This window comes from Rhinichthys klamathensis, unplaced genomic scaffold, assembly GCF_029890125.1.
Source record: "Rhinichthys klamathensis goyatoka isolate OS25496 unplaced genomic scaffold, OSU_Roscu_1.1 h1tg000126l_1, whole genome shotgun sequence".
In the NCBI taxonomy this organism is placed as follows: Eukaryota; Metazoa; Chordata; class Actinopteri; order Cypriniformes; family Leuciscidae; genus Rhinichthys; species Rhinichthys klamathensis.
This window is the reverse complement of record NW_026606663.1, coordinates 583,986-598,987: the sequence shown is the minus strand read 5'-3', so window position 1 is coordinate 598,987 and position 15,002 is coordinate 583,986. Positions and strand designations below refer to the sequence as shown.

Here is a 15,002-nt window from a genome sequence, read left to right as displayed (position 1 = left end):
AATACGGAGAAGAGCGTTCTTACTCCAGCTCAGAACACGGTTTTCTTGGGGGTATGCATGGACTCCGTTCTTATGCAGGCCCGTTTGGCTCCTGCACGGATTTCCAGTCTGGTGACATGTCTGTCCCGTTTCGCACTAGGCCAGCATGTTTCCGTGAGCACCTGCCGCAGACTTCTGGGCCTTATGGCCGCGGCCTCCCCTGTGCTACCTCTGGGGCTGCTCCACATGAGACCTTTTCTGTGGTGGATGAAGCTCTCAGGGGCTCGGCCCACGGGGCCAGCCTTTCGCCTATTGAAGGTGTCGCGCAGTTGCTTTCGCGCCCTGTCAATCTGGCGGGACCCCCTCTTCCTTCAGAAAGGAGTCGGTATGGGTGCGGTATTCCGTCGCCAGATGGTTACGACGGATGCCTCTCTGACCGGCTGGGGAGCGGTTTTCGAGGGCAGGCCAGCGTGTGGGGTTTGGACTGGCGAGACCCTCTCGTGGCACATAAACAGCTTGGAGCTGAGGGCTGTCTTCCTGGCTCTTTGCCACTTTCTCCCTTTCCTCGAAGGACACCATGTCATTGTCAGAACGGACAATATGGCAGTAGTGTCCCATGTAAACAGACAGGGGGGTTCACGATCGCGCACCCTAGACAGGCATGCGCGTCACCTTCTCCTGTGGTCCCAGGACAAGTTCCTCTCTCTGAGAGCAGTTCATGTCCCAGGGATTCTGAACCTCGCAGCAGATTTTCTGTCGAGGCAGAAGCTCAGGTCTGGGGAATGGATGTTGAACCGCCAGTCGGTGGCCCTGATCTGGGAGGTGTTCGGAAAAGCGGAAGTGGACCTCTTTGCATCTCAGGAGTCGTCCCAATGCCCGCTTTGGTTCTCTCTGAGCCCTCCAGCTCCATTGGGGATAGATGCGTTCGCCCACCCTTGGCCGATGCAGAAACTCTATGCCTTCCCGCCCATCAAGCTGATCCAGGCGGTTCTGTCCAGAGTGAGGGAGAGCGGAGTCCGCCTCCTTCTGGTAGCCCCATTCTGGCCGTCCCAGCCATGGTTTTCGGAGCTGATCCCTCTGTTGGAATCCTCCCCCTGGGAGATACCGGTCAGGGAGGACCTGCTTTCCCAGCTTCAGGGCAGGATATGGCATCCTCGCCCCGACATTTGGAAGCTGTACGTTTGGCCTATCAGAGGCCGTTAGCTTTAAGCTTTGATCTCCCAACCGACGTTCAGGAGACTATTGCGAATGCTAGAGCCCCTTCGACGAGGAGGCTATATTCCTCCAAGTGGAGGGTGTTCGAGGCGTGGTGCTTAGCACATGATAGGAACCCAGTTAGCTGCCCAGTAGGCTCAGTGCTGGAATTCCTGCAGGAAAAGTTTGCTTCCGGAGCGGCCGCTACCACTCTCAGAGTGTATGTCGCAGCTATTGCTGCTCATAGAGAATCGGATGAGATTCCCTTGGGGAAACTGAGGTTAGTTTCGGCCTTCATGCGTGGGGTTAGGCGCCTGAAACCGGCTCGCCCCCCTAGTGTTCCCTCGTGGGACCTGTCAGTCGTCCTGGAGGGTTTGACAGAGGCTCCCTTCGAGCCCTTGGAGTCAGCTCCTGAGCGGATTCTGACTCTTAAGGTTGCTCTTTTGTTAGCTTTATCTTCACTGAAGCGGATAGGGGATTTGCAGGCTCTCTCTATTAGTGAGTCATGCTTGGACTTCGCTCCTGGCCTGGTTAGGGTTACCTTGAGGCCGAGGTCGGGGTATGTACCCAAGGTTCTTTCCACGGCGTTCCGCTCTCAGGTTGTTAACCTTAATGCTTTCCACCCTCCTCCTTTTGCCTCTGAGGAAGAAAGGAAACTTAACTTGCTCTGCCCGGTCCGTTCTTTGAAGTTGTATGTAGATCGCTCAAGCGGTTGGAGGAAATCAAACCAGCTCTTGGTATGTTTTGGTGCTGGCCGCCGCGGGCTTGCAGCATCAAAGCAGAGGATTTCCCACTGGGTAACGGACGCTATTTCGCTGGCTTATGAGGTGCGTGGTTTGCCTTCACCTCTTAGCATCAGAGCGCATTCCACCAGAAGTGTGGCTTCCTCTCAAGCTCTCTTTAGAGGGGCCCTCTTGGAAGACATTTGTGTGGCGGCAGGTTGGTCCTCTCCGCACACCTTTGTGAGGTTCTATAATTTGGATCTTGACATGACTCCAGGTTCCCAGGTTCTATCTGCTTGAACCTATCATGGTTGTTATTATTTGGTCTGGTACCGGTTATGGCAGCGCTTAGCTTGGCGAGTTTGGTATTTCGTTCCCACTGCGTTTTCCGCAGCGTTGAGTGAACCTATGAAAGAGAACGTCTCTGGTTACTTACGTAACCTATGTTCTCTGAATAGGGAACGAGACGCTGCGTTCGCTGCCAAGCTCCTCGCGCTGCCGACAGTTTTTCTTTTCGGCAGAGAAATCTGAGGAGAAGATGGCGCGCGCGCGTACATCATGCTACGACGTAAGAGCGTCGGGGCGGAGCCAGCTTTGCGCGAGCGCCATCAGCCAATGGATTGGCGTGATTCTATAGGGCTTCAGACAATCGGCACATCCAGAGGATATTCCACTGCGTTTTCCGCAGCGTCTCGTTCCCTATTCAGAGAACATAGGTTACGTAAGTAACCAGAGACGTTTGGTATGCGCCAAAATAAAATCTTGACTGAAAGCTTATTTTTTGAGATATCAACCTAAAATTTGGAACACAACTTCTTAAGATTTTTGGCTTTCATTTTCTTGCAGTTTTAGATTAAAATATATTTTGTAATATATATATTTTATAGAAAATATAAATAATTAAATTTTTACATTGTTCATTTTCATTAACTCAAACTTACATAACTTTTTTTCTGTTTCACTTTCATAATTTATTTCACTTCTACAATAATCTGGCAAATGTCTTCTTTAAAACAATACCAACCATAGGTCTATATTCCAAAGCATTCTTGACTTACAACCATTTAAGTTTGGATAGTGATTTTCATGTCTATGTGAAAATAATATAATTTTTATTTTATTTTTTAAAAAATAAAATAAAACAAACAAACAAACAAAAAACTTGACAAAAATAGTCTTTGAGAATCACTTATTATAAATTAAAATCCACAACCTGAAAAAAATAGGCAAATATGTGCAAAAACAACTAGAATTCACAAGCCTTTCTACAGAGGCCGTAAATCCATCTAGTGGTTAAAATATGATATTGCATGATAATTATGCTCACTACATCCACCAGATGGCTCCAATGTGATTTAAAAAAATGTTTTCTATAGGCCAAGGATCCACTTTAACCTGAAATACAGCAATAATTAAAAAATAATAAAAATAATATATATATATAAATTTTCTATTATATTCAATGGGAAAAAATTGATCATAATTATTGCATAAATATTAATTATTTTCATAAAATTCTCTCAAAACACCAACAAAAAAGAGAAAAAATATTATTGAACAAAAATAAATTTCATTGATTTTACTGAAAAAAAATAAACATTGATTTCAGGGGTCCGGTCACTTTTGACCGCGAAGGTCCTGAGTGTGACTGGAAAACGAAGAACCCCAGAGGGTTAAGTGGTTTATTTTATTCCCACCAAACTCATGACAATTTTGGACTGGGACAGCCTTCGTTGCGCCATTGTGACGCAATCGGCCTTCAAATGCTGCCTTCGGAGGATGCAGCCCCTGAATTGGGACACAGCTCCAGTGTGCACGGATCCACACTTCGCACAAGAGATGCACAACAGTTCTGCAGTGGCTTTCTTTGGACTATTTTCGTTGGCGAAATTGAGCAAAGACAATATAACAATAAAACAGTGTCTAAATGTAACACAAAATTAACTTATTAACTTTATTGAACTATTGTAAGCAATATCACATTTGCAATCGTGCAGATAGGCCTACTCGGGAAAACAGCACTCTTGTGTGATATTATCATTATATAAGACAAAACCCCATACAAGGCCAAGGGCATATCTTAAGACTTAATTAAATTTTAGGGGCATTATAACTGCAGTGCATTATTCTAATAGACTTCATCACGAAGTCAGTCGTTGCCCTATCTTGTTCGTCACCAAACATGCAATAAGATGATGTATACAGTCTGAGGTGCGTTAAATGCATTTTGACGCGTTATATTTTTCATTCAGAAACATTGAGGAACATTCCGGCTCTAACCTGCGGCTATCCCTGTATGCTGCCTTCACGTGCAAGGCTAGCGGAATTATCGTAAATACCAGTTTCCTAGTTAAACATTTTAGCCATGAACACCCTCTCAAGTCCAAATCTGAATGGGATGAGCTCGTAATCACGACTTCAGAAGTGGGAAGTAAATTTCTGATAGCACGTGAAGGCAGCATCAGAACATGCATGGCTGGAAAATGCTCTCAGCCAATCATATCACATCATGTGTTTTAAATGATAAAAATTATATTTATAACATTATATATAGTATATATTTCTGAAATTATTATTATTTCACTAAACATGCATTGATGAAACTCGGGCCTCATGATGTTGGCATTCAATGCACTGGAATATCATTAGTGTCAAAGGCCTCTACAGACACATGTTTGTGCCCAGTGAATGATTTGATACTGCTCTTATTTCGGCCTCTAACCCGAAACCAAACAGACAAAACATGACGGCAGAAAATAAGGTTCACATCTGCTTAAACAAAGGGTCTACTGACACTCCTACTGAGACCTTTCCTGCTAATAAATCTGAGTCAGGAGATCAAGGGTTAGGGCAAAAAGTCAAATGTCACTATAAACATCCATTCTGACCATTCACTCGTCTCCTTGTGCTGTTTAACCACTATTGGCCAGTTCAAGAACAACACATCTCCATAGGACAATATTGTGAATATTGACTGTATATATAAAACCATTTAAAGTTTAGGGCCAGTTTTCTATTTTAAATAAATGCTGTTCCTTTGAACTTTCTATTCATTAAAGATTTCAAAAAAGTAATCAGTTTCCACAAAAATGTTAAGCACAACTGTTTTCAGCCTTGCTAATAACAAGAAATGTTTATTGAGCAGCAAATCATTATATTAGAATGATTTCTAAAGGCTGGAGTAATGGCTGTTGAAAAATCAGCTTTGCCATAGAATAAAATACATTTTAAAATAAAAATATATTTAAAAAGAAAAGTTATTTTAAATTGTAATAATATTTCACAAGATAACTGTCTTTACTGTGTTTTGATCAAATAAATCCAGCCTTGGTGAGCAGAAGAGACCTGTTTTAAAAACATAAAAATGTAGTAATGTATATAAATATAGAAGTATAGAAATATAGAGATATATAGAAGAAAAGGTCAAAAAGTTCTTCCTCTAACAAAATTTACACAAACTAATACATCACAACAACACTTAAGTTACCCATCATCAGACTATCATCATAGTACAAAATTAAAGCAATCATGTGGGGAACACAATTACAGCCATCCTTGAACGGCTGACACCCCATTTACAGAAGTTTGCTATATTTACGTATGTGATATTTAATGTCACATTTATAAACACATTTGCATCAACCTGCTTTCTCTTCTCATAATATTAGAAGTTCATGTAAAGTCTTACATATTACAGGCTTTTGGCCATAATGATATCCAATAGCAATAATTAAATAATTAATTAAAACAAATAAATAATACCAATCACTGATACAATACCATGAAGGAACAAAGTTAAAAGATGCATGACAGAGGTGAAGTAATTGCTCTACAGAATGCACTGTTGACCAGACAGACTTCATTAGCTAATGGATCTGCCTTGCATTAATCAATTCACAATTCCAGACAGTCCTCAGAGAGACCAGACTGTCTCTCCTTTCTGTTTCTCTCTCTCTATCTATTACTAACACAGACACGCTTTTGTCCTTTGTCATTTTTGTCTATTCCCCATGGACAAACCCTCAATATCTTCTCAGCCACATATTGTCTCACAAAGTCTGTTTACTGTTCAAGTGTGAAATTAAATGCAGGGGATAATTAAATTAATGAATCATAGGGACAATAAGAACACACATTTGCAAGAGAGAAAGTTGAATTAATATCTCAGAGATGCTAAACAGCCCTCTTTATTTAGTGTATTTGAGTAATATCAGTGTGTTCACATGCAGTTTTCATATCGTGTTTGAGTGCATGTCTATGAGCCTCTGAATGTCCTGTTTTTGGCAGATGGGGTGTCATGTGTTCTACAGGGGGTCTGGACAGAGAACCCCCGTGTCTGTGCCACTATGTGCCATCTGAGGAAAAAGGCCCTCACCATGACATCTCATCAAAAATTCATCATATTCACACAGTCAGGAGGCTTCTACTCCCCCGGGGATGTCTCCCATTATCATAACATTGACTATAGAAGACTATATTTATGAAACCCATTTGACTAAAAAAAGGTAGGGATAAATATATAAAATCTGATTATAATAAATTAAGAATTAACAGCAGGCTGGAGGAACTGTCACGCTATGGGTCCGAAGATGAAGAAGGATGACGAAGATCAAAATAATAGTTTATTTAAGTTTAACTAAGGCAGGCAAAACTGAATCACAATGAAAATGAAACCAAAACTGAGCATAACGGTCACAGGAACCTGGCACATTAACTAAGAGAAATTGAAATAAATCAGGAAATAATTAGGAGAAAGACAGATAAAAATATTATCAGACTTATTTAGTAAACTATTACACGTGGGTCACAGTTTTTTTAAATCAAAATTCTATAAAGTAGAAAATGATTACTTAACTTCGCTTTATTCCTCTATGGGCAAATGAAACTTAAGCCTTAAAGTGTTTGTTAATTCCTTTTCCCCTGACTGTAAGTTATGCAGAGTTTAATGATATTATATTAAGCCTAATTCCATTCTTCATCACGTTGCACAGCCGCTGACAACCATTAAACTCATTCTAAAATTAGAGTGAGGGATTATTATCGAATTATAGCCATGAAACTTTAATAGCAAGAATCCCACAGTAACCTTGATATTCTTTTTCATATTATCACTGGATATATGAGAAAAATGTGTTACATTATCACTTTGACTTGACTCATAGGCTTGGATTAAAGAATCACAAGAGTCCTTCTTCAAACATGCCAATATGTTATAACTAATGTGGTAGTTAAGATTTTTGGTGGGATCATGTGATGAAAGAGCTGGGTCTCAAAGGAGATCTAGCTGCATTCTTACAGGTTACAGGGTCACCTTACCAAGCAGTAGGTACCGGCACAAATACTCAGTGCAACAATGAGCGAGCAGAATGTCATGACCTCAGTTGGTCTGGTATGTTTGTTCAGTGTATGCAACTCGTTGGGCAAGCACAGCTGACTAAAAAGAGGAAAATAGAAAGGGAAACATGGTAATGTGAGACAAATGTTTAAATTGAATTCTTGGTTGAGACAAGTAGAGAAAGATTCAAATGGAAATTTGAAAACAGATTCATGTGGTCACAGATTATCCTTTTAGTTTTAAAAGGGCCCCATTTGTACATTTACAGTTTAGATTTTACAAAAGTATTTCATGGTGCAAAAAAATACTTCTTCCACATCATACATTTATAGACTAACTCACTAACTTTTTCTAAAGGCAATTCGATGAGAGGGATTTTCCTTAAAGAGCAAAAGGCACTAAAGTCCTGATACAAAACCAACTCGTCCAATAGCTATAGTTCTAAGAAAGAAAAAAGCTACGTTGTCAGGCTTGTTGAATGAAGTTTGAAATAGATTGTTTCGGGGAATGATTTATAATTGAGAGCAGAGAAAACCCAACCTCACCAAAAAGAAGAAGAAAAAACTTCATTGGAAAAACTGTGTAAGGCCATTGAATTTAGCTCAGCCAAGCAAACAGGAGCAGGAGAGGTCAGAGTTCATGGAGGGGCAGTCTTTGTTTCTTATGTATTGTCCATGTCAACCTATTCTGCTGGCACATGAAAACCCGATACAGACAAAAAAACATTACGGCTGAAATCAGCTTGGAGCTACACTTACATGCACTGCGCTGCAATTTGATTTAATAAAAATGTTAAATGATAACTCATTTTCTACAGTCCACGCATGTTTTAACTTGTCTTTAGCTCATCATTTGTAACTTACCATGGAGTTAAACTTTGCTAATATGAAATTCTGAAATGGAATTTACTTATAAACAGTTCTGAACATTCCAGAAATACTTCCCAATAAGTGTATGTGCAAAAATTTTAATAACTGGTTTATGGTTCTGATAGTTGTTCCAGCTGGCTGAAAACTAGTAGTAGGTAGCCCTGATACAAACAAGCAGAGACACAGTCTGAATACCAGAACAGATCTGAGTACAAGCTGCCATTTAATGGAATGCATGGACCAGTTCATCGTCTGTTTAAGTACCCTGAAGGAAACGTGGTGGGGAAAGACAGGTGAAAAATTATCCAAATAGATTTAGTTAAAACAAAAAAACAAATTAGTGAGAAAATATTTGCCTTATATCTTCATATTCAATGTAATCTGAATTATTTACATTTGGATAGAAACCTTGCCACACAAATCGTATCTAATCTCTCCACGATGGCATGATTTATAGTTAGCCAATCCAAAAAAAAAAAAAAAAACCATTGTGGTCTGATTTTACTGCAAGGAAGAGCAAAAAACAACATGGTCACTGAAACTTTGTCTCTGCATGTTTATAAGCTGCATATGAAGGGAGTTTCTGTTTGATAGGCCTCATTAATTGAGAGTGAAGTACTTTTCATGTAAGTCGCAATTAACAGGATCAGGAAGCATTTTTGTGGTGTTACATTAGGTCAAATCCATGTGAAAACGTTTCTGAATCAACTTAATATAAAATCTGAATGCCCTGTTTTCTGGGCATGAAAGGAAAACTTTGGTTTGTCTTAAATAGAGAAAATAGAGAAATAGGGATTTTGTTTAAAAAGTACTTATTTGAAATTGATTTAATTGTTGATTAGAGAGTACTGGGAATTTAAAGATATAACTATTGTTATATTAAGAACACTAGGGTTTAACTTAGTCATTTAAAAGTAAAAATCAAGTTTGTTGGGTTGTCTTGTGCTCTCACAGGACCCTGCTGTCATAAGTAATTATATCCTGAGTAAAACTTTTATTGGAAAACCTGCCTCACCTAAAGGCATCCTGTCCTGATGTTTACAATTAAGCACATGTCCAGTTCTTGTTAAAAGGAGAGTTAATCCTTAAATTTAATTACTTCGATTCATGGGTTGAACCCAGGTTGAACCCTAATCCAAATTCCAGGTGAACAAGCCAGAACACCTTAGAAACAACTCTAAATTGCACTAGATTTCACCACTTACCTGCATTCCCCAGTGTAATTTGCCATGGATTAGTGTATTGATTAAATTAGTTTTTCAAATGTTACAAAAATCAACAGATATAAATTGCTCCCAATAAAAATTGCTCATAATATTTGAATTTTATTTATTAAATTAATTTATTATTTTCGCGGTTGACATAACTTTATGTCCATCCAAATAATGTCTGAACAGTGAACAATCTGTGGTTGTATGACAGCCATATGACAGCCATGAAAAGAAGCTCATGATACTTTTACGACAGTGTCAGCAGCGGTAACCATGAAAACAAGTCGAGAACGCTTTCCGACACAAAATGGCGACTTACACACATAGACAGTAAGGACGAAAAGTAAGAAGTAGTCGGCATTTAAGTTTATCATTAGTACTGTTATATTGATAGGCTACATTTCAGTCTTATTTTGAATTTAACGTTTTAACCGTTTTGAGAGGAGACATTATAGAACGGCCATGAGTGGATCTGCGATTCAAGAGAAGGTTGCTAGACTGTTGAGCAGGCAGAATGGGAAACCCGCAATGAAAGCCGTCAAACCTCTGGCTCTTAAGAATGAGGTCGCTAACCGCAAGCCGAAGAAAGGAGGTTAGGACTTTTTCATTTAACATGTGTACATAAAGATCCTCTTAGATCCATGTTAGTCTAATTCTGTTAGTCCATTAGTTCAATGGATGTGCTCTAAACGGATATGACGGTCATCTTCTCGCGTTTTGTTTATTCGCTTGCATGAAACGTTATTCATTTATCCTTTGTCGAAGTTAATACTTGTTGTGAATAATACTTGTAAATACATATGAAATAATAAAAATAATAATCTATTTTTTTAAATGGAACAGTTATTTACCCTTTATACAAAATATTTTAAAACAAGTTTGCATAACTTATGTGTAGGCTACTATCTTGTATCATATTTGATACATCAGACTTTATCTCCCATATAGTGATAGTGAGAATATGGAGCACACGTTTGAAGAGGGAAAAAAATATCCCATATCAACAATATTTTGTATAGCAGTGAGTGTAGCAGACTACTTTCATAAAATGTATATAAATATCAGTTGTGTCACGCTATATCTCCCAATATGTCATAGTAAGATATTTAAATGCTTAGTTTAATTATAAAAGCTCTGTAGTTTTAATTGTGGGGGCAGTATATAATGTTGTATGGTAATAATGGTGATTAAGAAATAAAGTTTCAGTTCAGTCCAGTAGTTTTGAGTCCAGATGTTCATCTTAAAATATGAATAAAAATATAGAAGTTATTCATACATTTACTTAATATGAATCATTAAATATTTTAATATCAACTTAAATCAGCTGTAGTTCAAGTAAAAAGTGTTTTGTATCATTTAAAGGGGTCCTGGATTATTTAATAAACTTTAGTAAGTGTTTAGTTAGTGTGTAATGTTGCTGTTTGAGCATAAAAACATCTGCAAAGTTACGACGCTCAAAGTTCAATGCATAGGGAGATATTTTCCTTTACACAAATCGCTTTTTAAGGACTACAACAAATAGCTGGTAGGGACCACAACAAACTTCTTCCTGGGTTGGTGACATCACAAACCCTAAAATTTACATAAACCCTGCCACCAGAAACACGCAACAAAGGTGGTGACGTGAGGCCATGTTGGGCTGCCTGCTTTAGAGAAGAGGAAGAGTTTTGTCGCTGTTTTTTACACCCCGGAAAAAGTTTGTCCTAAGGCTGACGAACTTAGAGAGGTTAATTTATTTTTAACACTTTTCCTGAACATTATAACCATAACATTTTTCTGTGCTCTGCTCATTTTATGGAGAACAGCCTCCAGAAGAGAGTACAATGCAGACTATCCCAAGTTCCAACAAACATTTTGTTGGGACAATCTGTTGTGTATGGATCACAACTTGTATTATTATTTGTAGTTGTGTTTTTCTATTAACAGTTCCAATTAAAAGCTTTTTGTAGTTGCTATGATAGCTATGATGTAGACGAAGGGCAATGCTTTGCCTCCGCTAGAGTGCTAACTAACGTTACAGTATTGATGTAGTGTTTACTTTAGCTTTTTTAAGACTGTTCACCACCTCTTAGGAAAATTATCCATGATTTTGTGATCGATTACTGTTTGTATTAACATAGTTTTCCGACAAAAATTATTAAATGGTGGATAACATTGTATCTATAAGAAAATGACACAAAAAAACATACCACTCTGAAACGTCCTGTGAAATTGTTTTGAAATCCGTTCAGCACAATCATGTTGTTCATTAACATTGTCAGGGTCTGAATAGAGCTTGAAATGTTTTGAAATTGACCCCATCGTTAATATTTACATCTGAGTAGAGCTCGCGGTTAGAAAGGGGTGTGACATTTCGCGAACACGCACTGCCAATCACAACACACTGGCCCAGCTAACCAATCACAGCACATTTCGGATTTCGTAAGGAGGGGCTTCATCGAAAACAGCGCATTCAACCAGACTGGGGAGAGAGGAGCTGTAATAATGTAAAATATGTGAAAAATAATGCGTTTTTTTTTTAACAATCACGCATGAAATATATTCAAGTACACCCCAAAAACAAAATCAAGACTTCGTAAAAGGGCATAATAGGACCCCTTTAAATCTTTCTAAGCATATACATTTAGCAATTATAAGTAACTTGGTCTCACTCAGTCTCCATATTAAAAAAAACATGATCTGATTGGCTAAACCAAAATGACATGCATGCACTAAAAATTATTTTTGCTTTCCTAAATGGGACAGGAAATACACGTGTTGGTAGTTGGCCCTTTTTTAAGGCAACATCGAAGGCCTGTTGTAATGCATTGTTTTGCTAAACAACCCTTACATGGTGATATAATCTCTTTGTTACAGAGGCCACCTGCGTTACGGAGATGTCGTTGCTGATGGTTTGCTGGAAACAGAACGACTTTAACAATGCACTCTGCTCTAAAGAAGTCTCATCCTTCTACACATGTGTTGAAAAGGTATTGCAGGCATGTAACTCACAATCCTCAGGAAATCCTCCGTAAAACACCCTACTGATAGCTGACAACAATTTAATGGCCTGAATTAACATGGTTTTGATGAATATATGGGAATGGCTAATTGGGATGAACGAAGAACTAGATTTTCTCTGCCATTTCCTGGTCATGGCGAACACGTTTCCCAGTTTTCATGCAGTTTCCTGCTAGACCTTTAGGGTTTGTTTTTTTTACCTTGCTCGTTTCCGTGTTTTTGGCGTCCTCACGCATCTAGCGAGATAATATTTCTGCTAGCATCTACCCTCTAATCTACAGCTTGAATGTTAGCTAGAATTAATTATCTTAAAGCCTTTGTTGAGGAGGAATAGTCATTAAAATGCATGCAATAGTCCTTTTTATTTTATTTTATTAACATTTTCTAATTTCGTTTCTTACAGGCGCAGACCAAGGCCAAAGGACAGCAGGGAACTCAGGGTCGACTTTTGCCTAAGGAAGCCAACAACTTATTAAAACGATTTCCCAACCTGGCCAGTGAGATTTAGGACCAGTAACACAGATTAGTCACAGAATTGACACTTTTATTATCTGAGCTGTATAGATGGGGACTTTAGTCTGAGTGCATTACTGTGCCAGCCATTTGATGAGAACGGGGTGTGGAAAGGTTTTCTAAAAAACGGCAATGAAGCTGTCACTGGGATGCTCGCCAAGCAAATGGGCTGCATTCATAAGGTTTTGAAGGTACTTTTGGTGATTACTACATTTTACTCACTGCACTAGGTCGTCCCATTTTAACAGTACAAAAGAAGAAGCTCAGTTCTCTTCACATACTTAAAGGGATAGTTCAACCAAAAATGCAAATCTGTCTCCATTTACTGACCCTCATGTCATCTTTTGTGCACAACAGAAGAAAGTCGTACAGGTTTGGTATGAGGGTGAGTAAATGTTGATAGACTTTTAATTTTTTTGGGTGAAATGCCCCCTTTAATTATTTTTCTGAGTAATTTGTGTTATTAATGTTTGACCATACCAACATTACTTCCTCAGATAATCTGAATGTTATTGTATTGCTTTTTGGTATTGCTTTTTGAAATCTCCCCTGCATAACTGAGCTGTGACCTGTGAAACCAGAAGATTTATTTGTTTTACAATTTTTCTTCCTGTTTCGTGCTGTCCACAACATAATTAGTCTCAGCCATTTTCAATTATCAGAAAATGGAGATCAAGGGAGAAGTACTCAGTGCCGGATCATGTTACATTGCATGCCATGACAAAGTGTATTGGTTTTGACCATTAAAGCTCTGCAATAAAGATTGAAGTAACTCATTTGTAAACGTATTAACTAAAAAATAATTCACTTTCTATTCAAATGATAGATTTCATGTTTTGATTGATTTTAAACTTTGTTCAACTTTGTGACCATGAATTGGTTTAGCCAATTTAACCATGGCCATCCTGTGATAACACTGCCCACCATTTCCTTGGACTGATTATCTACAGTTGTCTGCAGCGTAATGTGTTTAGACCCCAAAGGAAATGCTGTCTGCTGTTAGACTAAACCTTACTCAATCACGGCATTGTAAATCTGCTGCTGTTGAACAGCTGTCAACTGGACGAACTTTAATCAAGCAACAATGAACAGCCCAAAATACATTTAGATCTAAGACTGAAACAGCTACAGCTCTGCAGAATGGTGTTACCAATGTAAATGCCCCTCAGATTTTATTTGAAATAGTACAAAGTAATGATTACCTCAACCTGTTAAATTTACTAGGCATTTGATGTTATATACAGTAATCCATGCAGTCTCCAGTTCCTTAAGTATAAACCAGATTAAAACCCTCAGAACAGAGTGTGGCAGAATGCCAAGCAATGCAGCCACACCTCTGGGCATCAGATAAGAGCAAACCAACTATTATCATTTGTTTTTTGTTTTGTTTTTTAGCTCATTGATACCTGATAAAATGACTTTTGTTTTTTTTTAGCTTTGATCAAATGTACAAATACTTACATTTTAAGTAATGATGTAATTTTAGTGTTTGGCAAGAAACAAATGTTATTTTATCTGTATGTGTAAAAGACCAACTTAAATCCCGACACAAGTAAACTGGTCCTACAGATGAATGAATTTAAGTATAGTAGAATATGAATAACATGTGTTATTGTGGTGTGGTTAAAGGGAGCCTTTGATCTTTATTCAATTATGAGTAAGTGATTCAGGTATTGCTAACTTCTATTGAAGCTGTATGAATGGTGAACAATGTGGAATGAGGTCTATTCAAGTGCTTGCGTACACAGGTGAACAATGCAAGACATGGGGAGCTCAACCACCTGTGTGTATTGAGGCTCTTGTTTTTAATATATTTAAAACCCAGGAGATTTAAAAGATCATTTTTTCCAAGTGGTTAATAATAGCCACCTTATCAACACAAGCCCTTTGCCCTTTGTTAAGAAGGCTTCAGGAGTTATGGAAAAGAACAGGAATTCCTTGTCTGTCTGTTTCATATTTGCCATGTGACCGCAAAAGGCCTGTGTTTTCTGTTTTTAACCTTTAGGCGCATTTTCGGGGGTGCTGTTCAAGGGTCTGCTGACTTATTCAAAAATCCATTCCAAAAACACATTCTATGCAGATAACTTGAATATTTTTATATATGAACATGGTTTAAATTTCCTGAATGAAAATATATCCTGTAATGATTTTACGGTTTGGTGAATTGGTGCAGGCTAAT

At 38.4% G+C, this 15,002-nt stretch overlaps 1 protein-coding gene across 1 annotated transcript; it reads left to right on the top strand.

Annotated features, from left to right (window-relative positions):
* Positions 1-9,607: 9,607 nt before the first annotated feature.
* Positions 9,608-13,167, top strand: chchd1 (coiled-coil-helix-coiled-coil-helix domain containing 1). Its single transcript, XM_056256319.1, has 3 exons — positions 9,608-9,902; positions 12,167-12,279; positions 12,714-13,167. Exons 1-3 carry the CDS (start codon positions 9,773-9,775, stop codon positions 12,816-12,818), a joined length of 348 nt encoding a protein of 115 aa, XP_056112294.1. The 5' UTR covers positions 9,608-9,772; the 3' UTR covers positions 12,819-13,167.
* The last annotated feature ends 1,835 nt before the right edge of the window (positions 13,168-15,002 follow it).